Source organism: Coregonus clupeaformis, chromosome 12 (assembly GCF_020615455.1).
Source record: "Coregonus clupeaformis isolate EN_2021a chromosome 12, ASM2061545v1, whole genome shotgun sequence".
In the NCBI taxonomy this organism is placed as follows: Eukaryota; Metazoa; Chordata; class Actinopteri; order Salmoniformes; family Salmonidae; genus Coregonus; species Coregonus clupeaformis.
The window spans coordinates 49,004,672-49,029,741 of NC_059203.1; the positions used below are offsets into that span (position 1 = coordinate 49,004,672).

General features: G+C 48.1%; 1 protein-coding gene across 2 annotated transcripts in view; it reads left to right on the forward strand.

The window, feature by feature from the left end:
* The window catches only part of LOC121578350 (immunoglobulin-like and fibronectin type III domain-containing protein 1), a 79,069-nt gene that overhangs the window by 30,354 nt on the left and 23,645 nt on the right, over positions 1 to 25,070 (forward strand). For both annotated transcript variants that reach the window (XM_041892673.2, XM_041892674.2), the window contains exon 3: positions 3,904 to 4,023. In XM_041892673.2, coding sequence (XP_041748607.2) covers positions 3,904 to 4,023 — 120 coding nt within the window. The remainder of the gene's footprint in view (positions 1 to 3,903; positions 4,024 to 25,070) is intronic.

Genomic DNA, 25,070 nt, shown 5'->3' on the forward strand with positions numbered 1-25,070 from the left:
GTCCTCTGATGTGCGGGACCGATTCTTCGCCTGGGTACACACAGCACCTGTGTCGGGGCACCCGGGCATAGCCCGTACAATCGGCTGTCTCTCCGCCAAGTACTGGTAGCCGACCTTGGGCCGGGACATCCGGGTTTATGTCTCTTCCTGTTCCACCTGCACACAGAGCAAGACACCGAGATACCTTCCCTATGACAAACTCCACCCGCTGCCGGTTCCACAACTACCCTTGTCCCATCTCTCCATGGACTTTGCCACAGACCTTCCCCCCTCAGAGGGGCACACCACCGTCCTGGTCGTTGTGGACCGGTTTTCCAAAGCCTGTCATTTGATTCCTCTGCCTGGTCTCCCTACGGCCATGCAAACCACGGAGGCTCTCTTCTCTCATGTCTTCTGGCACTACGGGATCCCGGAGGACATTGTGTCAGACCGTGGTCCTAAGTTCACCTCCCGTGTCTGGAAGGCCTTCATGGAACGACTGGTGATCACGGTCAGCCTCACCTCCGGGTACCCTCCCCAATCAAATGGGCAGGTGGAAAGGGTAAATCAGGAACTCGGTAGGTACCTTCGTAGTTACTGTCAGGACCTTGGGCAGAAAACACGCACAAAACTGCCTCCGTCACTCCTCCACTAACCTCAGACACTTTCAGTGTGTTCTAGGCTATCAGCCGGCCCTGGCACCGGAGTCAGATCGAGGCTCCTGCGGTGGACGATTGGTTCTGGCGCTCTGAGGAGGTATGGAACACAGCGCACACCCGTCTCCAGCGTGTCATCCTCTGGCAGAAGGTGCAGGCTGATCGTCACCGCAGTGTGGCCCCGGTCTTTCACCCCAGTGACAGGGTCTGGGTGTCTATGAAGGACCTGCCCCTCCACCTGCCCTGCCGTAAGCTGAGCCCGCGGTTTGTGGGGCCATTCAAAGTCCTGAGGAGAATCAATAAGGTGACGTACAGATTAAAGCTCCCCGTCAATTACCGTATCTCACCCTCATTTCATGTATCTCTCCTCAGGCCGGAGGCAGCTGGTCCATTGGCTAGTGCTGGACACCACAATGCACCTCCCCCTCCCTTGGACATCGAGGGAGCCCCAGCGTACTCCATCCGCAGCTTGTTGGACTCAAGGCGTCATGGGGGGTCTCTCCAGTACCTGGTCGACTGGGAGGGGCACGGTCCCGAAGAGCGGTGTTGGTTTCTGGCGCGGGACATCCTGAACCGTTCTCTCATTCGGGATTTCCACAGGCGTCGTCCTGACCGACACGCACCGCATCTCCAGGGTTGTCCCCAAGGTCAGCGCGCCCCGCTGCTGGAGCAGCGCCTCAGGAGGAGGGTACAGTCACACCAGCCTTCGTTTTGGCTCCCCCTCCTGTCCAGCTCAGGTGTTCGGCGTCGCTGGCCTTCTAGCTGCTGCCGAACCTACTGCTGGCAAACGCCCCTCACTCATCAACCCCGGACTTGTCTCGTCATCATTACACACACCTGGTTCCAATCCCCACTCCATCACTGTATATATACTCCCTCTGTCATTTGTCTTTGTCGGTCATTGTATATGCCTCTTGTTTTCCTGAGAGGAATCTCTCATACTATTTCCTGAGTACTTTATATTTTGCACTGTGGGTTTCGTCCCGCTTTGAGCTATGGTGCTTTAATAAATACAGTAGTTCTAAACCTGTGACTGCCTCCTGCCTACTCCTCTCTACACTTGTGACAGTATTAATAGGCCATTCGTCATAGAGAAAAACAATATTATATGCTAAAAACGGGATATTTAAAAAAAGATATGACTAAGACTAAGACAAGCAGTATAAGGACTTAAGAAATAATATCATTGCTGTTAAAGTCATTATTTGATATGCTTAGTAATGTGTAATGGTTGCTAATTTATATATACAATTCATCTGCCACACACTTTCTTTCAAACATTTGTTTCAACAAATAATTTTCTACATCACCTTAGGAGGTTCTCTCCAAGTTATGTTTGTTGGATAGCTACCAGTCCCTTGTCGTTGTGTTAAATGTTAAGTGTAGGCCTGTATGTACAGTATGTGTGGATTCATAATACTGTCAAAGTTCCCAAGCCTCTCTGTGGTACTTTGTCAGGATTAACGGTTCCTGTCCTATTTCCTTTCTCTTGCCATCATGTTGCTTGTAAAGTGGAAGGCGGTGAGGGTGCTGCAGAAAAGCCCCACCACAAAAAACATATGCGAGAGAAAAGGAGCTTTCTCTAAGTCTCTTTGTATCTGTTTTGTGGGTGTTATAGGGGAAAGGGAAAGCGGATACCTAGCTAGTTGCACAACTGAATGTATTCAATTGAAATGTGTCTTCCGCATTTAACCCAACCCCTGTGAATCAGAGAGGTGCAGGGGGCTGCATTAATCGATGTCCATGTCATCAGCGCCCGGGGAGCAGTTGTTGTTGGGGGTTAACTGCCTTGCTCAAGGGCAGAACGGACAATTTTTCCACCTCGCTGGCTCTGGGATTTACTGTACCAACGCATGATGGATGAAAGTAATGACTGTGAATTGCATGTAGGCTACTTCATTTTTTTTAGATGCCGGCTAAGCCACAACACCTCCTTTTATTATTTTATTAGACCAATGTGGTCTAAAAAGGAAGGAAATTACAATCACGAGGATCCACTTTTATAGACAATTTACCGACGCACAGAAACCGCATTGCACAAACAAAACAACCCTCATATCAACTGGAATTACATGGGTCTATTACTGAACTTTCTGTTTAACAAAAATATTTGAATGGGAAGAGACTATCACTGGAAAACATGGTTACAGACCCAACAACATTATATAGTATCCCCTCCTCGTGAAGAAAAGCACATGAGCTAATTATAACACACAAAGTAAGCAAAACAATGAAATCATTCCAACATTGCCTAAAATGATGAATAAAATACTAATGAGATAGACCTACAGTGCCTTGGAAAAGTATTCATCCCCCTTGGCGTTTTTCCACTAAGCAAGGGGCACCACCAAGCAAGCAGCACCATGAAGTCCAAGGAGCTCTCCAAACAGGTCAGGGACAAAGTTGTGGAGAAGTACATATCAGGGTTGGGTTATAAAAAAATATCTGAAACTTTGAAAATCCCACGGAGCACCATTAAATCCATTATTAAAAAATGGAAAGAATATGGCACCACAACAAACCTGCCAAGAGAGGGCCGCCCACCAAAACTCACGGACCAGGCAAGGAGGGCATTAATCAGAGAGGCAACAAAGAGACCAAAGATAACCCTGAAGGAGCTGCAAAGCTCCACAGCGGAGATTGGAGTATCTGTCCATAGGACCACTTTAAGCCGTACACTCCACAGAGCTGGGCTTTACGGAAGAGTGGCCAGACAAAAGCCATTGCTTAAAGAAAAAAATAAGCAAACACATTTGGTATTCGCCAAAAGGCATGTGGGAGACTCCCCAAACATATGGAAGAAGGTACTCTGGTCAGATGAGACTAAAATTGAGCTTTTTGGCCATCAAGGAAAATGTCTGGATACATTTATAATGTCATGTTGTTTGCTTAGTTTGCTTCATTTTGCACTGAAAATAACACATGCAAGCTTTGCATATACTGTGGGTGCGATCTCTTGGTAGATCTGGCATGTGATTTAGGGCTGTATTCCGACCTGATAGACATACTGGTGTATCAGCCATTGCTTTAACAAGACCTTCTTGGGATTAGTAAAGTTCTACTACAACTACTTCTACACTCATATTGAGTCCGAATATGGCCTTCAAAAATTTACATAATAAATAGTGATTATAATTATTTTAGATATTAAGTATGCTACATGTGGTCATCATTAATGTACATCTCAAGTGTTTTGAGCAGTAAGTGCTAACAATTTTATCAAATAATTTCGCAATTTTCTAATTATTATTTTTTTGTGTGTGATCAGGCAAGAAATTCAGATCGAAAGTCCCTGGGGTTATGATCACACAGTACGTGGAGGAAATACCAGAGGGAAAGAGCCACCCAGACTTCACCCGCAAGCCCATCGCTTTGACTATTCAGGAGGGTAAGAAACAGTTTATATTGTAATATCCTGTATAACAAGCATTGTTCTCCTATTATTAATACTATAAATAATATTGTGTGTCCTACTATTGCCTTTTAAGGAGAGGCATACACATTTACCGTAAAGTTGAGAGCATATACCACAGGCTTCTGACCATGACATGTGACAGTGGTCATAAGACATGCGATGCGTGGTGGAGGATAGGAAATGCAATCCTTACAGATGGCTCATATCACTTTCCACATTTGCAATTGGAATTAAATGTAGACTGTACATAATTTATGATTGTGACAACTTTCAATGCCCTACACACACCAAATATTTATTTAACCTGAGGGAAAAACTTACTTATTTAAGGGAAGACAACATGCACACAGATTGGGGACAAACCCTTTACATTTACATTTTACATTTTAGTCATTTAGCAGACGCTCTTATCCAGAGCGACTTACAGGAGCAATTAGGGTTAAGTGCCTTGCTCAAGGGCACATTTACGTCATTTAGCAGACGCTCTTATCCAGAGCGACTTACAAATTGGTGCATTCACCCTATAGCCAGTGGGATAACCACTTTCCAATTTATTTATTTTTATTTTTTTTATTTTATTTTTTGGGGGGTAGAAGGATTACTTTATCCTATCCCAGGTATTCCTTAAAGAGGTGGGGTTTCAAATGTCTCCGGAAGGTGGTGAGTGACTCCGCTGTCCTGGCGTCGTGAGGGAGCTTGTTCCACCATTGGGGTGCCAGAGCAGCGAACAGTTTTGACTGGGCTGAGCGGGAACTATGCTTCCGCAGAGGAAGGGGAGCCAGCAGGCCAGAGGTGGATGAACGCAATGCCCTCGTTTGGGTGTAGGGACTGATCAGAGCCTGAAGGTACAGAGGTGCCGTTCCCCTCACTGCTCCATAGGCAAGCACCATGGTCTTGTAACGGATGCGAGCTTCAACTGGAAGCCAGTGGAGTGTGCAGAGGAGGGGGGTGACGTGAGAGAACTTGGGAAGGTTGAACACCAGACGGGCTGCGGCATTCTGGATGAGTTGTAGGGGTTTAATGGCACAGGCAGGGAGCCCAGCCAACAGCAAGTTGCAGTAATCCAGACGGGAGATGACAAGTGCCTGGATTAGGACCTGTGCCGCTTCCTGTGTAAGGCAGGGTCGTACTCTCCGAATGTTGTAGAGCATGAACCTGCAGGATCGGGTCTTGATGTTAGCGGAGAACGACAGGGTGTTGTCCAGGGTCACGCCAAGGCTCTTCGCACTCTGGGAGGAGGACACAACGGAGTTGTCAACCGTGATGGCGAGATCATGGAACGGGCAGTCCTTCCCCGGGAGGAAGAGCAGCTCCGTCTTGCCAGGGTTCAGCTTGAGGTGGTGATCCGTCATCCATACTGATATGTCTGCCAGACATGCAGAGATGCGATTCGCCACCTGGTTATCAGAAGGGGGAAAGGAGAAGATTAGTTGTGTATCGTCAGCGTAGCAATGATAGGAGAGGCCATGTGAGGATATGACAGAGCCAAGTGACTTGGGAGAAAAGGAGAGGGCCTAGAACTGAGCCCTGGGGGACACCAGTGGTGAGAGCACGTGATGCGGAGACAGCTTCTCGCCACGCCACTTGGTAGGAGCGACCGGTCAGGTAGGACGCAATCCAGGAGTGAGCCGCGCCGGAGATGCCCAGCTCGGAGAGGGTGGAGAGGAGGATCTGATGGTTCACAGTATCAAAGGCAGCAGACAGGTCTAGAAGGACAAGAGCAAAGGAGAGAGAGTTAGCTTTAGCAGTGCGGAGAGCCTCCGTGACACAGATAAGAGCAGTCTCAGTTGAATGACCAGTCCTGAAACCTGACTGGTTTGGATCAAGAAGGTCATTCTGAGAGAGATAGCAAGAGAGTTGGCTAAAGACGGCACGCTCAATAGTTTTGGAAAGAAAAGAAAGAAGGGATACTGGTCTGTAGTTGTTGACATCAGTGGGATCGAGTGTTGGTTTTTTGAGAAGGGGTGCAACTCTCGCTCTCTTGAAGACGGAAGGGACATAGCCAGCGGTCAAGGATGAGTTGATCAGCGAGGTGAGGTAGGGGGAGAAGGTCACCGGAGATGGTCTGGAGAAGAGAGGATGGGATGGGGTCAAGCGGGCAGGTTGTTGGGCGGCCTGCAGTCACTAGTCGCAAGATTTTATCTGAGAGAGAGGGGAGAAAGAAGTCAAAGCATAGGGTAGGGCAGTGTGAGCAGGACCAGCAGTGTCATTAGACTTAACAAACGAGGATCGGATGTCGTCAACCTTCTTCTCAAAGTGGTTGACGAAGTCATCCACAGAGAGGGAGGAGGGGGGGGGGGGGGGAGGATTCAGCATTGAGGAGAATGTGGCAAAGAGCTTCCTAGGGTTAGAGGCAGATGCTTGGAATTTAGAGTGGTAGAAAGTGGCCTTAGCAGCAGAAACAGATGAAGAAAATGTAGAGAGGAGGGAGTGAAAAGATGCCAGGTCGGCAGGGGAGTTTAGTTTTCTTCCATTTCCGCTCAGCTGCCCGGAGCTCTGTTCTGTGAGCTCGCAATGAGTCGTCAAGCCACGGAGCTGGAGGGGAGGACCGAGCCGGCCGGGAGGATAGGGGGACACAGGGAGTCAAAGGATGCAGAAAGGGAGGAGAGGAGGGTTGAGGAGGCAGAATCAGGAGATTGGAGGGAGAAGGATTGAGCAGAGGGAAGAGATGATAGGATGGAAGAGGAGAGAGTAGTGGGAGAGAGAGAGCGAAGGTTGCGGCGGCGCGTTACCATCTGTGTAGGGGCAGAGTGAGTAGTGTTGGAGGAGAGCGAGAGAGAAAAGGCTACAAAGTAGTGGTCGGAGACATGGAGGGGAGTTGCAGTGAGATTAGTAGAAGAGCAACATCTAGTAAAGATGAAGTCAAGCGTATTGCCTGCCTTGTGAGTAGGGGGGGACGGTGAGAGGGTGAGGTCAAAAGAGGAGAGGAGTGGAAAGAAGGAGGCAGAGAGAAATGAGTCAAATGTAGACGTAGGGAGGTTGAAATCCCCCAAAACTGTGAAGGGTGAGCCATCCTCAGGAAAGGAACTTATCAAGGCGTCAAGCTCATTGATGAACTCTCCAAGGGAACCTGGAGGGCGATAGATGACAAGGATATTAAGCTTAAATGGGCTAGTGACTGTGACAGCGTGGAATTCAAATGAGGAGATAGACAGATGGGTTAGGGGAAAAATTGAGAATGACCACTTGGGAGAGATGAGGATTCCTGTGCCACCACCCCTCTGACCAGATGCTCTCGGGGTATGCGAGAACACATGGTCAGACGAGGAGAGAGCAGTAGGAGTAGCAGTGTTTTCAGTGGCAATCCATGTTTCCGTCAGCGCCAGGAAGTCGAGGGACTGGAGGGTAGCATAGGCTGGGATGAAGTCAGCCTTGTTGGCAGCAGAACGGCAGTTCCAGAGGCTGCCTGAGACCTGGAACTCCAGGTGTGGGGTGTGTGCAGGGACCACCAGGTTAGAGAGGCAGCAGCCACGCGGTGTGAGGCGTTTGTGTAGCCTGTGCGGAGAGGAGAGAACAGGGATAGGCAGAGGCATAGTTGACAGGCTGTAGCAAATGGCTACAATAATGCAGAGGAGATCGGAATGAAATGAGCTAAACATCTGGGAAAGGAGAGAGCAAGGCCTCCCTCACCAAAAAAATATAACTCTCCCAACTTCCACCTCAGAAACTATAATTGTTTCACTGAACCACCCGAATAAAACTCTCCCAACTTCCACTTTAGAAATTAGAATTGTTGTAAACTACAGCGGTTCAATGTTTCAAGGACTAGACTCAACTTACTTTATTCAGCTAGCTAACTATGACACCATAGCTAACTAGCATGCTAGCATCCAACAACACACAGTTTAGCACCAATACTTGGTTACAACAAACTACCAATAGTGTGTTAACACACTAAACAGATAATTTGTGTCCGTGTCTAGTTCTTTCATAACGCAGCAATGATTAAACGTTGGCTAGCTAGCACAAAGATATTGTATTTAGCTACCACAGTACAGCCAGCTGGTATTGTTGGCTAGATAGCAATGGCTGCTGTGTTGACTTTGTTTGAGAAACGGCGTCGCTGCGAACTAATGTAGCTGTCTAAAAGGATACTGTATTTAGTTGCTACCGTTGCTAATAGCTACTAGCCAGCTAGTCCAGGAGGTGAGTTAGCTAGCTAGCTTCGTGCTACACCCGGCACCGCCGAATACAAAAGTAACCTACAATAACTACATACAACAACTACCCACAACAGCCCACAATGCCTACCTATAATACCTAATAATATACAGCCCACGATGCCTACCTATAATACCTAACTACAATCTAAATACATAGTTTAAGCCTTACTCGACAAAGCCCAAGCTATGTATAAAGCCAAACTTACCCAACGCCAGCTAACTGGGTGGCAGACTGCAATCAGTAGCTGTAATTAAGTACAGCAGCTACCAACCACCTAACGTTAATGCCTCGGATAATGAGGTTAGAAAAACAGCTGAATGGTAGGTAGCTGGCTGGCTCAATTACAGGTACTCTTAAGCGTGAAATAACATTGGAAACAACTAACCACAGTTGCTAAAAGTTACCAGTAGCTACCCGCTAGCTAGCTAGCTTTGTTGGTCCAAGCTAGCACTCGTGCTTCGCCGGGGTCCGCCGAATACAATACTTACCTACAATAATTACCTACAATAACCTACAATAACCTACAATAACTACCTAAGTAAACTACCTATAATACCTGACTACAATACCTACCTACAATCTAAATACATGGTTTAAGCTTTACTCAACATCATATAAGAAGCCAAGCTTACCTCCTGCTAGAGAAAACACAACCTCTCCCGGGCTCTCCGGGTACAGGTAAGAAACCTTACCTGTATCATGTTTCAGGAGAATACCCAGATGCAGACAATGTCGAAGTATCAAAAGTATTACAAAAACAGGGGGCAGGCAAACGACAGGTCAAGGGCAGGCAGAGGTCAGTAATCCAGATCAGAGTCCAAAAGGTACAGAATGGCAGGCAGTCTCAGGGTCAGGGCAGGCAGAGGTCAATAATCCAGGAGACAAAGGGCTGTGAGACATGGGTTTGATCCTAGACACATGAAAAGTGGGATGTATACGGAGGATACAGGGCAACAGAAGATGAACAGCAGAGGGGCTAATGATCTTGGAGATGGGGAAAGGACCGATAAACCGGGAGGAAAGTTTGAGGGACTCCACCCGGAGGGGCAGATCTCGGGTGGACAGCCATGCCTTCTGCCAGAGACGATACCGGGTAGCCGGGGTCCGGTGGCAGTGCGCTTGTCGTCGATACCTGGAGGTGGTCTTGAGAAGAGCCGACCGGGCTCTCCTCCAGGTACGACGACAGCGGCGGACAAACATCTGGGCCGAGGGTATGCCGACCTCTTCCTCCTGCTCCGGGAAGAGCGGGGGCTGATAACACAGGGAACAGTCAAAGGGCGAAAGACCCGTGGCAGAGCAGGGAAGGGTGTTGCAGGCGTATTCGACCCACACTAGTTGTGGGCGTATTCGACCCACATTAGTTGCTGGCTCCAGGTGGTGGGGTTGGCGGAGACCAGGCCGTGCAGAGTCGTCTCCAGGTCTTGGTTGGCTCGCTCCGACTGGCCGTTGGACTGAGGGTGGAAACCGGAGGACAGGCTGGCCAACGACCCAATGAGTGGGCAGAACGCCTTCCAGAACCGGGACGAGAACTGAGGACCTCGGTCGGAGACCATGTCCACTGGCGGTCCATGGATCTGGAAGATGTGCTGCACCATGAGCTGGGCCGTCTTGTTGGCGGAGGGTAGCTCGGGGAGAGGAATGAAGTGGGCGGCTTTGAATCAGACAGGAGTCTTGTTCTGCCCACAGATCGTGCAGGCGGCGATGAATGTGGAAACGTCAGGAACCATGGTAGGCCACCAATAGCATTGTCGCACAAAGGCCAGGGTCCAACGGGAGCCCGGGTGGCAGGCAAGCCTGGAGGAGTGGGCCCACTCCAGGACCGAGGAGCGGACAGCGTTAGGAACAAACATCCAGTTGTCTAGGCCCCCCCGGGGTTCGGCTGGGAATGCTGTGCCTCCCGGACTTGCTTCCCTATTCCCCAACTGAGAGCCGTCGCCAAGTACGAAGTGGGAAGGATGGTCTCGGATTCTGGGGATGTAGCCGCGGGGCTATAGCGGTGTGACAGCGCATCTGAAAAGCAGGGCCCATCTATCTTGCCTGGAATTGAGACGCTTGGCGGTGCATAGATATTCCAAGTTCTTGTGGTCTGTCCACACAATGAACAAATGTTCCGCCCCCTCCAGCCAGTGCCTCCACTCCTCCAACGCCATCTTCACCACTAAAAGCTCACAATTCCCCACATCGTAATTCCTCTCCGTGGCGTTGAGGTGATGGGAGAAGAAGGCACAGGGATGTAACTTGAGGTCCAGGGCCGAACACTGGGACAGGACCGCCCCCACTCCGACATCTGAAGCATCGGCCTCCACCACGAACTGGCGAGACGGGTCAGGATGAACCAAGATGGGAGCAGTGGTGAAACGGTGTTTGAGGTCCCGGAACACCCGGTCAGCAGCTGGGGACCATGTGAACGGAACATTGGGAGAGGTGAGTGCAGACAGGGGGGAAGCCAGGGTTGATTTAACCCGGAATAATCGCAGATAAAAGTTGGCGAATCCCAGGAAACATTGCAGCTGCACTCTGGACATAGGCTGGGCCAATCCACCACCGCTCTCACCTTCCCGGGAACATCTGTACCCTCCCTGCAGCGATGATGTAGCCCAGGAAGGGGATGGTGGAGCGATTGAATTTGCATTTCTCCACTTTCACAAAAAGCTGGTTCTCCAGGAGGCGTTGGAGGACCTGTCGGACGTGTAGCACGTGTTCTTGGGCGGAGCGGGAGAAGGATGTCATCGAGGTAGCCGAAGACGAACCGGTTCAACATGTCACGGAGAACATCATTAACCAGGGTCTGGAACACAGCTGGAGCGAAATGGCATGACCAGATACTCGTAGTGACCGCTGGCCATGTTGAAGGCAGTCTTCCACTCGTCCCCCTCCCGTATCCACACCAGGTGGTAGGCATTCCGTAGGTTCAGCTTGGAGAACACGTTGGCCCCCTGAAGCAGCTCGAAGTCTGAGGAGATGAGTGGTAGCGGGTAGCGGTTCTTCACCATGATGTCGTTGAGGCCCCGGTAGTTGATGCACGGGCGCAGGGTTTTGTCCTTCTTTTCCACAAAGAAGAACCCTGTGCCGGCAGGGGATGCAGAAGGACGGAGGAATCCGGAAGCTAGGTAGTCCTCAATGTAGGTCTCCATAGCCTTGGTCTCCGGACCCGACAGTCGTCCCCGGGGCGGAGTGGTGCCTGGTAGAAGGTAGATTCCACCGTCGTAGGGTAGGTGCGGCGGAAGCGAAGTGGCCCGGGCCTTACTGAATACCTCCCGGAGGTCCTGGTACTCCGCGGCAATGGCAGAGAGGTCCGAGGCAACCTCCGAGCCCCCAGGAAGACGTCCCGCGGCAGGCTGTGCTGACTTCAGGCAATGAGCGTGGTAGAACGGGCTCCAGCCCATGATGGCACCAGTAGACCAGTAAATAAAGGGGTTGTGTCACTGGAGCCAAGAAAACCCAATACCACGGGAACCTGAGGGGACTTAATTAGCAGTTGATACTCGTAGTTTGATGGGGTGGTATTGTGGGTGACCCGGCCTATAGAGTGCCCGTAAACGTCCATGGGAATGGAGAGGGGCTGAGTGGGGATGCCCAGCTCGGACGTCAGGGTAGCGTCCATAAAGCTCTTATCGACCCCAGAGTCGATGAGTACCCAGAGATATTTCGACTGGTTCCCCCACAGCAAGATGGCATGAAAGGGGGTGCGAGTAAGGGCAGAGGAAAAGTTATACGTATGGCCCACCAGTGTACTCGCTCCTACCGGTGAGCCTGGTCTTTTAGTGGACAGGTGGACACAAAATGACCAGTATTCCTGCAATACAGGCAACTCTTCGTGTGAAGCCTGTATTGCCGTTCGGCTGGAGACAGCCTAGCTCTGCCTAGTTGCATCTGCTTGGGAAGAGGTGAATCGGCAGACTTCGGAGACTCTAGGGTAGCCTTGGGTTCTCTCGGCAACAGAGCCGTCGGGGACTTCCGGGATGCCTCTGAGGCGAGGTGGAATCCTTCCTCTCCTTCCTTCGTTCCCGTAGTCGCCCATCGATCCGAATGGTCAAGACGATGAACGTGTCGAGATCCGTCGGTAGTTCTCGGGCTGCAAGCTCATTCTTTACTTCCTCCGATACTCCGTGCAGGACGAAAAAGACAGGAGCAAGGGGAAAACCGCTGGTAGGCTTGACGAAACAAAACAAACTGGCAACAGACAGAGAACACAGGTATAAATACACTGGGGATAATGGGGAAGATGGGCGACACCTGGAGGGGGGTGGAGACAGTCACAAAGACAAGTGAAACAGATCAGGGTGTGACAACCTGTTCAAAGAGTATCTTAAATAAGACATCTCAGTCGAACTCCTGATAACGTCTTTATTGAGGAAAAATGTACTTGCTACTACTGTGATACAGTGCCTTCAGAAAGTATTCACACCCCTTGACCTTTTCCATATTTTCTTGTGTTACAGCCTACATTTTTTATTGATTACATTGAGATTTTCTGTAAATGGTCTTAACACAATATCCCATATTGTCACAGTGGAATTATGTTTTTTGAAAATTTAACAAATTAATAAAACATTTTAAGCTGAAATGTCTTGAGTCATTAAGTATTTAACCCCTTTGTTATGGCCAAAAAAATGTCAGGAGTAAATATTTGCTTAACAAATAATTTAATAAGTTGCATGGACTATGGGAGGTTTTCCAATGCCTCGCAAAGAAGGGCACCTATCGATAGATGGGTAAAGAAAATAAGACATTGAATATCCCTTTGAGCATGGTGAAGTTATTAATGACACTTTGGATGGTGTATCAATACACCTAGTGACTACAAAGATACAGGTATCCTTCCTAACTCAGTTGCTGGAAGGATCCTGGAAGGATCCCACTCAGTGATTTCACCATTAGGTCAATTGTGACTTTAAAACACTTACAGAGTTTAATGTCTGTGATAAGAGAAAACTGAGGATTGATCAACAACTTTGTAGTTACTCCACAATACTAACCTAATTGACAGAGTGAACAGAAGGAAGCCTGTACAGAATAAAAATATTACAAACCATGCATCCTGTTTGCAATAAGGCACTAAAATAAAACTGCAAAAAAAATGGCAAAGAAATTAACTTTATGTCCTGAATATAAAGCGTTATGTTTGGGGCAAATCCAACACAACACATCACTGAGTACCACTCTTCATATTTTCAAGCATGGTGGTGGCTGCATCATGTAATGGGTATGCTCGTCATTGGCAAGGGAGATTATTATGATAAAATTAAATGGAATTGAGCTAAGCACAGGCAAAACATTAGAGGAAAATCTGGTTCGATCTGCTTTCCAACAGACACTTGGAGACAGTCACCTTTCAGTAGGACAATAACCTAAAACACAAGTATACACTGGAGTTTCTTACCAAGACGACATTGAATGTTCCTGGGTGGCCTAGTTACAGTTTTGACTTAAATCGGCTTGAAAATCTATGGCAAGACTTGAAAATGGCTGTCTAACAATGATCAACAACCAACTTGACAGAGCTTGAATAATTTAAAAAAGAATAATGTGCAAATATTGTACAATCCAGGTTTTCAAAGCTCTTAGAGACTTACCCAGAAAGACTCACAGGTGTAATCGCTGCCAAAGGTGATTCTAACATGTATTGACTCAGGGGGTTGAATACTTATCTAATCAAGTGTTTTATTTTAGTGTTTTATTTATCATATTTTTCTTTCTTTTTACAAATGTAATAATTTTTCTTCCACTTTGACATTACAGAGTATTTTGTGTAGATCATTGAAAACAAATTACAATTAAATCAATTTTAACCCACTTTGTAACACAACAAAATGGGACTTGTTTCAGGAAATTAGGCGTATGTCGCACATCACTACTTCACAGAAGAGCCATTTGAACGTAAACTTTTTTAAATAAAAAAGGAACATGTGATCTTTCATGTGCCTTAATTACAAACTTGTATGCCATCTGAAATTCTGAATAAAATTGTTAAATTACGAGCCTAGTTGGTTTAGCCACAGAAAAAGACAGCAACCTTCCCGCTAGCCATGATTGGCTGAGAAAATGAGTGGGCTGGACATGCCGAGAGATGAGTACGGATTGGTCTACCATGTAGGAAGCTTCTGTCTATAACATGAGATGGTCAGTATGTGTAGGTAATCCATTCTAACACAGCTTTTTAAAAATATATCACGTAGTAGAACTGCATAAGTATTGTTCTCCAATTTATGGAGGACCGAGTTTTGAAATCAGTGGTATTAGAGTACGGTAGCTAAGGAGATGGAGAAAATTCGAGTCAAAAAGAGAACACACAAAAGGCTGTTGTATAAAATACCTGTCTCCAGATTACATCTTCAAACTAAGGGCAACCATGGCATCCGTGACAGAGGGAGAAGCGTCCATCCATGTCTACTGGTAAGATAGTCTAGCTAGCTATATTTTCAGATATTACATGTTTCTAATTTTCTAAGTGTACTGTTAGCTAGCTAGCTAACGTTAGCTGGCTGGCTCGCTAGCTAACATTTACATTTTAGTCATTTAGCAGACGCTCTTATCCAGAGCGACTTACAGTTTGTGAATACATATATATACAGTGCCCTCCACTATTATTGGCACCCCTGTTTAAGATGTGGTCGAGGACTTCCAAAAATTATCCTTATTTTTTTAAACAACATAGAACCCAAATGCAAAAAAAGAGAAAAATCCAACCTTTTATTTAAGTACAAAAAAATCACACATTTAGAAAATTTTTACTTGAAATCATGTGTGCCACAATTATTGGCACCCATAAAAATTCCGCTGAAAATTTTAATTGATTTTTAAAAATATATATTTTTCTGTAGTTGCTAAAGTTGGTCAGGGTATCTAGGAACTTTTAATTGGTAATTCATGACCTCCTGTTTCCCTGGGGTATAAATATGACGTGACACAGAGGCCTAATTCTCTTACCCATTTGTCAACATGGCAAAGACAAGAGAACACACCATTCAAGTAAGGCAGATTTGTGTCGACCTTCATAAGTCAGGCAATGGCTACAAGAAAATAGCCACTCGCCTTAACTTGCCCGTATCTACAGTCAGAGGAATCATTAAGAAGTTTAAAACAACTGGAACAGTGACAAACAAGGCTGGAAGAGGTCCCAAGTTTATCTTGCCACAACGCACAGTGAGGAGGATGGTAAGAGAAGTAAAAAAAAGTCCTAAGCTCACTGTCACAGAATTGTATCAAAGAGTGGCATCTTGGGGTCACAAAGTCTCCAAAACAACCATCAGACGCTCTCTACATGCCAACAAGCTGTTTGGGAGGCATGCAAGGAAAAAGCCTTTTCTCACTAACACTCACAAACGTAAACGTCTGGAGTTTGCTAAGCGGCACTGGGACTTCAACTGGGATCGTGTGCTTTGGTCAGATGAGACTAAGATTGAGCTTTTTGGCAACAAACACTCTAAGTGGGTCTGGCGTAAAACAAAAGATGAGTATGCCGAAAAGCACCTCATGCCCACCGTGAAGTATGGTGGAGGATCTGTGATGCTGTGGGCCTGTTTCTCTTCCAAAGGCCCTGGGAACCTTGTTAGGGTGCATGGCATTATGAACGCTTTGAACTACCAGGACATTTTAAATAAAAACCTGATGGCCTCTGCCAGAAAGCTGAAGATGGGTCGTCATTGGGTCTTTCAGCAGGATAATGATCCAAAACATGTGGCAAAATCTACACAAAATGGTTCAGCAGTCACAAACTCAAGGTCCTCCCATGGCCATCTCAGTCCCCAGACCTCAACCCAATCGAAAACCTGTGGGGCGAGCTAAAGAGGAGAGTGCATAAGAGAGGACCCAGGACACTGGATGATCTAGAAAGATTGTGCAAAGAAGAATGGTCAAAGATCCCTCTCTCTGTGTTCTCCAATCTTGTGAAATGTTATAGGAGGAGATTAAGTGCTGTCTTGTTGGCAAAAGGGGGTTGTACAAAGTATTAACATCAGGGGTGCCAATAATTGTGGGACACATGATTTCAAGTTTTTTTTTCTAAATGTGTGATTTTTTTTTTTTACACCAAAGTAATGTACTTAAATAAAAGGTTGGATTTTTCTATTTTTTTGCATTTGGGTTCTATGTTGTTTAAAAAAAAAGAGAATTTTTGGAAGTCCTCGACCACATCTTAAACAGGGGTGCCAATAATTGTGGAGGGCACTGTATATATATATATTTTTCTTTCATACTGGTCCCCCATGGGAATCGAACCCACAACCCTGGCATTGCAAACGCCATGCTCTATCAACTGAGCTACATCCCTGCCGGCCATTCCCTCCCCTACCCTGGACAACGCTAGGCCAATTGTGCGCTGCCCATGAGTCTCCCGGTCGCGGCCGGCTGCGACAGAGCCTGGATTCGAACCAGGATCTCTAGTGGCACAGCTAGCACTGCGATGCAGTGCCTTAGACCACTGCGCCACTAACGTTATGTGTATGATCAGTGTAGTAATATTATTCATGTCTCAGAGCCATTTGCATTGCTAGTTATAGCCTAATGTTAGCTAGCTAACATTGAACTTGGTTGGTTAGCAGATTCAGTTTTTTTTGTCTTATTTCTTGCATCTTCAACGTGGTAGGCATGTTGTGTAAATCAAATGATACAAACCCACAAAAAAATCTATTTTAATTCCAGATTGTAAGGAAACAAAATAGGAAAAATGCCAAAGGGGGTGAATACTTTCGCAAGACATTGTATGCATAGTAGCAGTATCAAAAATAAAAAGTGTCCAGATCAAAATATTGCAGAAATATTTCATAATTATTAGATTATGTTTACCCAGTGTCGTGACGTGACTTTCGTTAATGTGATGACTGTAATTTATCGAATCAACAAACTATGTTTAATTGTTATTCGATTTAATTAATCATGTAACAATTAACTCATTAGGATTTGAGGCACCATGGAAGAAGTTGTTTATAGAGTTACCATCTCCCTGAATTAAACTCTAAAAGGTCTTTACCTGTCACTATGTATAAAACAGTCAACGTATCAATCATTACCTCAACTTCTTGGATCTGCACGAACCCCAGCTTTACTTATGATTCAGCACTAAACACATTGGCTTACTTATTTATTCACTAGCTAACTAAATAATAACACATAATACAGACATACTTAATACATGAGAAAAAGTCCCTAGCGGACTAACAACAGCATGACTGCTTGGTTATCAAAAGAGGGCAGGGTAAAGGAAGAGGGAGAGGGAGAGACAAAGAGAGAGTTAAACTTATCGTTGATACGTTTGGAAACTACCCTCAAAGTAATCATCCTACTTTGCTCATGAACCACCGCCCATTTTGGAGTAAGAAACCAATGAATGTATGAATGTGTTTGCCGCTCGTCTATCTCTGTTGACCCAAGCCCTCTTGGAAAGGAGGTTTTGGCTGGGTCTTCGCTCAGCTCACTTGTAAGGCTCTGATTGTTCACCAGAGGTCACAATGTCTTTCTTCTTTGTCCTGGCTTGTAGTGGAGTGTACTCAGAGCTGATACTCGGTGATTGTAAAATGGGATTTTCTCCTACCCACCTCGTGTCTTTAGTCAAAGTTCTAGATCACTTTACATGCACAGCTGCAGACTGGCAATGCTCTGGTCTAGTGAGTGTATCTTCTTCACCTCGTGTTGAGATTCAAAGGTCTAACCATTTAAAGTCGTGTAGCCACAGTGCCACAATTTCTGGTCTCAGAGTTTCAACCATTTGTAACGTTTAGCTCACGCTACACGTCTGCTGGTCTGATGAGTGCTTTTTATGCACTCTGGTAAAAAGTGGGCATTCCATCACACCAACACGATGCCTGTGCTCAGTTGGGGCATGGCTAGTCACTGTGCATAGTTGACATGAAAAACAATTATCTCATTAGAAAACATTCCTATCTTAATCTTTAATCATATATTTTATACAACATTTGGGTGTAAACTTGACAGATAGAATGTCTACGCTTTCCGAGTTACAGTTATTTCTTGATACCATACTTAATGACATCACAAAATAATAAACAATATGACATGATTATTCTGTAGGTCCCCACTGACCATTCTTAACATTCGGAAGATATAAATAATGTTCCAATGTTCACTTTTTGGACAAAAAGGTTTTGGCGGCAAAAAGTATCTGGAACAAAGAAAGCCTTTAGTAATAATGCAGAGCAGGAGGGAGATGACCCTCCTCCCTAATTTACGACAGAGTAATACGACAGGTTTCAAAAACCGGCCAAGTTATCCTTCCCCTCATCCGTGGGTGAGAGGGTCTGTTTGTTGTCAGCCATTTGCCAAGCTGATCTGAGGCCTTTGGATCCTCAGCCAGGAGAGTCATGACACCAGAGAGACTTGATGGGTCTTGTGAAATAAATGCCATAACCATCCCCTATGTTGATGATGGGTCACTATTGTCTAGACATGTACACATGTTCATGAAATACAATAGATGGCCGTAATCACCCCCAGACACCTGGATACCTTGATGGGTCATTTGAAAGAGAGTCTAGAACCACCCCACAGCCATATATAGCTATTTGGAAAAATGCCAAGGGGGGTGAATACTTTCGCAAGCCACTATATATGCATACAATCAGGGGTAAAGTGGCTGAGCAGCAGGATAAAAAAATTAATAGGAGAGAGTCATGTGAATGTGCCTAGAGGCACTGCAGATAGTCCGGATGACTGGGAACTCGCGCCAAGTGATGAACTGGTCCATCCTCTCCATGCATGAACAAGGAAATCTATACTGAACAAAAAAAAAATACGCAAAATGTAAATTGTTGCTCCCATATTTCATGAGCTGAAATAAAAGATCCTAGAAATTTTACATACGCACAAAATGCTTATTTCTCTCTAATGTTGTGCACAAATTTGTTTACATTCCTGTTAGTGAGCATTTCTCCTTTGCCAAGATAATCCATCCACCTGACAGGTGTGGCATATCAAGAAGCTGATTAAATAGCATGATAATTTGGAGGGAGCGTGATATTGGCATGCTGACTGCAGGAATGTCCACCAGAGCTGTTGCCAGGGTATTGAATGTTAATTTCTCTACCATAAGCCGCTTCCAACGTCGTTTTAGAGAATTTGGCAGTACATCCAATCGGCCTCACAACCGCAGACCACGAGTAGCCACGCCATCCCAGGACCTCCACATCCGGCTTCTTCACCTGCAGGATCTTCTGAGACCAGCCACCTGGACAGCTGATGAAACTGTGGGTTTGCACAACTGAATAATTTCTGTACAAACATGAAAGTTCACATGTTCCAGAATGCATTTTCTGATAAAAAAGATGTTTACGTTAAAATGCCTCTCCTATGAAGTACTGACATGTGGCATATGCCAAGCTTCTTGAAACGGGTCACATATCTATAGAGATCCCTTTCATTAACTCCACCATAGTTATCATTAACCGTTATACCATTAATACTTATATCAACAGTAGTCTCAGTTAACAGTCAGCAAATGTTCCTCTCAGGTGATTGTTTCTGTCAGAGTCAGATGGTAACGGTCAGAGTTGCGATGAATCATGAATCTCTCAGGGTGTGGCCACACCTCACCAAGATCTGATCCCGTGAGTCTTAGTCAGTCTCCCTACTTATAGTGGGGGAGGGCTCAGCCAGAAAGTGTCTTGAAGATGGCCAGTCACTCCTTTGAGTTTACCATAGGTTATGCCACTATTCGGACAAAACCTGAGATTTCCTAATAAGTGTTCACAGCATGTTTAAATGTGCTTTGAACCAAAAACAACGATCTCCAGGTATCACGACTTCCTCCGAAGCTGCCTCCTCTCCTGGTTCGGGCAGGCTTCGGCGTTCGTCGTCACCGGCCTTCTAGCCACTGCCGCTTCTCATCTCATCATTCCATTTGTTTTCTCTTGTTTATTACACACACCTGGTTCATATCCCCTCATTAGTACTTGTATGTCCATTGTTCCCTCTGCCCCCTTGTCCTTGTGTGTGATTGTTTATTGTGAGGAGAGTGTAGCTCGGTTGAGCTCCGTGTATTTTGTATTGCCTGTTTGATTCCAGTGCGCCTGTTTTGCGCACTGGACTGTTTGACGCATTTCTGCGTAACTCTGTATTCCGGAATAAATTCTGTATTATATGATTTACCCTACTGCGCCTGACTCCTTCAAATCACCCATCACAGAATCACACACCTGCCATGGAGTCAGCAGGAGAGGAGCGCATGCCTGGAGTCGTGGCACGGGTCTAGGACCATGCGACGATGCTAGCCAGCTTGGGAGAAGCGATGAATCAGGTTCTCCAGGTCGTCCAACGCCTGGAGAGGAGAGGACCCGATCTGTCGGGACCAGCTGGGCGACCGGATCCAGCCACTCACACCCCAGCACCCAGAGGGATCCATATATCCCGACCACGTGATTTCGACGGGACAGCTGCTCTCTGCCAGGGATTCCTCCTCCAACTGGAGCTTTACTATTCCACCATCAGCCCGGCCCCATCGGAGCGGGAGAAGGTGTCCGCCCTCGTCTCCTGCCTCTCGGGGAAAGCCCTGGAGTGGGCCAATGCCGTCTGGAATGAAGGAGGAGCCGCATTGGACAATTACAGGGAGTTTGCTCACCTCTTTCATGCTGTCTTCGATCACCCGCCCGAGGGTCGAGAGGTGGGCGAGCGGCTGGTCCACCTGAGGCAGGGGACGAGGACCGCACAGGACTTCGCCCTGGAGTTCCGGACTCTAGCAGCTGGGTCCGGGTGGAACGAGCGGGCCCTCATCAACCACTTCCGGTGCCATCCACGGGAGGATGTCCGAATGGAGCTAGCCTGCCGGGACACCATGTTGTCCTTCACTCAACTGGTGGACATGGCCATCTGGTTGGACAACCTGCTGGCGGCCAGAGGACGTCCTGGAGGGGGCCTGCCCGTTCCAACCCCGCCCGACCCGGATAACGAGCTGGGTGGAGCGGCGATCCGGGAGAGCGGAGGACGACAGCGCTAGTGTCACTCTGGTGGCACGAGAGGACATTTCACTGCACGATGTCGTCAGCTTTCTTTTGGGTCTGGAGGCGGCAGGCAGGGCACTCACGCGTTACCCCAGGTATTGAACACCCACACTCGTTTAGAGCCCTCTGCTGCGCACTGTACCCTACCCATCCACTTTCCTGATTACATTGTAGTTCCCCAGTGTAAGGCGCTGGTCGATTCAGGCGCATCTGGGAACTTTATGGACAGGTCATTTTCACACAGTCTAGGCATTACATTGGTTCCCCTATCCATTCCACTTCCCATCAGAGCACTTGACAGTCAACCATTAGGGTCCGGGTTCATTAGGGAGGTTACAGCATCAGTCACTATGGTTACACACGAGACTCATCGCGAGCTAGTCACTTTTTTTTATTATTGAGTCTCCTGCTTTCCCTGTTGTGTTAGGTATTCCCTGGTTAGCACTCCAAAACCCCACCTTTTCATGGTCACGGCGGGTTCTCACGGGGTGGTTGCGAGAGTGTCAGGGTAGGTGTCTCGGTGTTTCTGTTGGAGCAACCTCGGTGGAATGTCCAGACAGTACCTCCACCGTGCCCATTCCCCCCAAATACATCGATTTGGTGCACGCGTTTTCCAAAACGCAGGCGACCAAATACCACCTCATCGGGCGGGGGACTGCGCGATAAACCTCCGGGTAGACGCTGTTCCTCCCAGGACTCATGTGTATCCCCTGTCACAGGCTGAAATGGAGGCTATGGAGACATACGTCTCTGAATCCCTGCGCCAGTGGTTTATACGTCCCTCCACTTCGCCTGCCTCCTTGAGTTTCTTTTTGTGAAGAAGAAAGACGGGGGTCTGCGCCCTTGCATTGATTACCGATCACTGAACAAGGGGACGATACGATTTAGTTATCTTCTACCCCTCAGTCCATCTGTGACCAAGTCAATGCATGGGGCACGCTTCTTCACAAAATTAGATCTCTGGAGTGTGTACAACCTGGTGCGTGTCCGAGAGGAGGACAGCATTCAGCACAACCACGGGGCATTACGAATACCTGGTGATGCCTTACGGTTTGATGAACGCTCCATCCGTCTTCCAGTCCTTTGTGAACGAGGTGTTTCGGGACATGCTTGGTCACGGTGTAGTGGTCTATATCGATGACATTCTGGTGTATTCCATTACGCGCGCCGAGCATGTGTCCCTGGTTCGCAAACTGCTGGCCTGACTGTTGGAACATGACCTTTCTGCTAAGGCAGAATAGTGTCTGTTTTTCCAACAATCCGTCTCCTTCCTCAGATACTGCATTACCACCTCAGGTGTGGAGATGGAGGGAGATCGCATTTCAACCGTGCGTAATTGGCCGACTCCAACCACGGTAAAGGAGGTGCAGCGCTTTATTGTCTTTGCCAACTACTATAGGAGGTTTATCCGTGGCTTTGGCAAGGTCGCAGCTCCCATCACATCTCTGTTGAAGGTTGGGCCGTCCCGGCTCCGCTGGTCTGCTGAGGCTGACAGGGCCTTCAGTAACCTGAGGGGTCTGTTCACCTCAGCCTCGGTACTGGCCCAACCCGATCCATCACGGCCGTTCGTAGTGAAGGTGGATGTGTCCGAGATAGGACCGCGCCTATCCCTATCTCAACGCTCGGGCACGCCACCCAAGCTCCACCCCTGTGCCATATTCTCCAAGAAGCTCAGCCTGCTGGAGCCAAACTACGACATTGGTGATCGGGAGCTGTTGGCTGTTGTCCGAGCCCTGACCGTGTGGAGGCACTGGCTCGAAGGGGCGAAACACCCTTTCCTCGTCTGGACGGACCACCATAACCTGGAGTACATCCGGGCAGCGAGGAGGCTGAAACCTCGCCAGGCCAGGTGAGCCCTATTCTTCACCCGGATTGATTTTACACTATCATACATCCCAGGTACAAAGAACGTGAAGGCAGACGCACTGTCATGGCTGTTCGACACAGAGGAGAGGCCCAGAGACAACACCCCCATACTCCCGGCCTCCTGCATTGTGTGCGTCGGTAGTATGGGCGATGGACGCGGATATAGAGCAGGTGTTACGCACAGAGCCATCTCCACCTCAGTGTCCAGCTGGGCTGCAGTACGTGCCTGCTCTTGTCTGTGACCGTCTGATCTACTGGACACACATGTCCCCCTCCTCTGGTCACCCAGGGATCGGTCATACAGTGTGCTGCCTGACCGGAAAGTACTGGTGGCCTACCTTGGCTAAGGACGTGAGGGTGTATGTCTCCTTCTGCTCGGTGTGCACCTAGGCACCTCCCAGCGGGTAAGTTACAGCCTTTACCAGTTCCACAACGGCCATGGTCTCACCTGAGTATTGATTTCCTTACTGATCTTCCCCTCTCTCAAGGTAACCCCACCATCCTAGTCGTTGTGGACTGCTTTTCCAAAGCCTGTTGCATCCTTCCTCTGCCCGGTCTCCCCACGGACCTGCAGACTGCGGAGGCCCTGCTTACACACGTCGTCCGGCACTACGGGGTACCAGAGGACATAGTGTCTGCCCGGGGTCCCCAGGTCACATCCAAGGTCTGGAAGGCGTTCATGGAACGTCTAGGGGTCTCGGTCAGCCTGACCTCTGGTTTCCACCCCGAGTCTAACGGGCAGGTGGAATGGGTGAATCAGGATGTGGGTAGGTTCCTGTGATCCTACTGCCAGGACCGGCCGGGGGAGTGGTCGTTGTTCTTGCATGGGCCAAATATGCCAGAACTCCCTCCGTCACTCCTCCACTAACCTAACGCCATTCCAATGTGTTTTAGGTTATCAACCGGTTCTGGCACCGTGGCACCAGAGCCAGACCGAGGCTCCTGCGGTGGATGACTGGTTTCGGCACGCGGAGGAGACGTGGAATGCTGCTCACGTCCACCTCCAATGCTTTGCGCGTCGTCAGAAGGCCAACGCTGACCGCCACCACAGTGAGGCCCCGGTCTTCGTACTGGGTAATCGGGTATGGCTCTCGACCTGGAATCTAACCCCTCCGCCTGCCCTGCCGGAAGCTGAGCCCGCGGTTTGTGGGGCCGTTCAAAGTCCTGAGGAGGATAAACAAGGTTACCTATAGGTTATTACCCCCACCAGATTAACGTATTAACCCCTCGTTCCATGTGTCTCTTGTTCCATGTGTCTCTCCTTAAACCGGTGGTGGCTGGTCCGCTCCAGGAGTCTGAGGTACGGGAGGTCCCTCCGAATCCTCTGGACATCGAGGGGGCCCCGGCATACTCTGTCCGTTCCATCCTGGATTCAAGGCCTTCAGTAACTCATGGAGTGGGAGGGGTACGTTCCGGAGGAGCGGTGCTGGGTCCCGGTGAGGGATATCCTCGATCCCTCCCTGATGCGGGATTTCCACCATCGGCATCCAGATCACCCTGCTCCGCGTCCTCCTGGCCGTCCCCGAGGCCGGTGTCGGTGCGCTGCTGGAGCTGAGCGTCAAGGCGGGGTACTTCCTCCGAAGCTGCCTCCTATCCTGGTTCGGGCAGGCTTCGGCGTTCATCGTCACCGGCCTTCTAGCCACTGCCGCTCCTCATCTCATCATTCAATTTGCTTTGTCTTGTTTATTACACACACCTGGTTCATATCCCCTCATTAGTACTCGTTTATGTATTCCCCCTGCCCCCTTGTCCTTGTGTGTGATTGGTTATTGTGAGGAGAGTGTAGCTCGGTTGAGCTCTGTGTATTTTGTATTGCCGGGGTATTTTTCCCCGTGTGCCTATTTGGTTCCAGTGTGCCTGTTTTGCACACTGGACTGTTTGACGCATTTCTGCGTAACTCTATATTCCGGAATAAATTCTGTATTCTGTGATTTACCCTCCTGCGCCCAACTCCTTTAAATCACCCATCACACCAGGATGAAGTAAGTAGTATGCAGGTTACAAACATGACCATGATCAAATCTGTAGATTTCATATTAC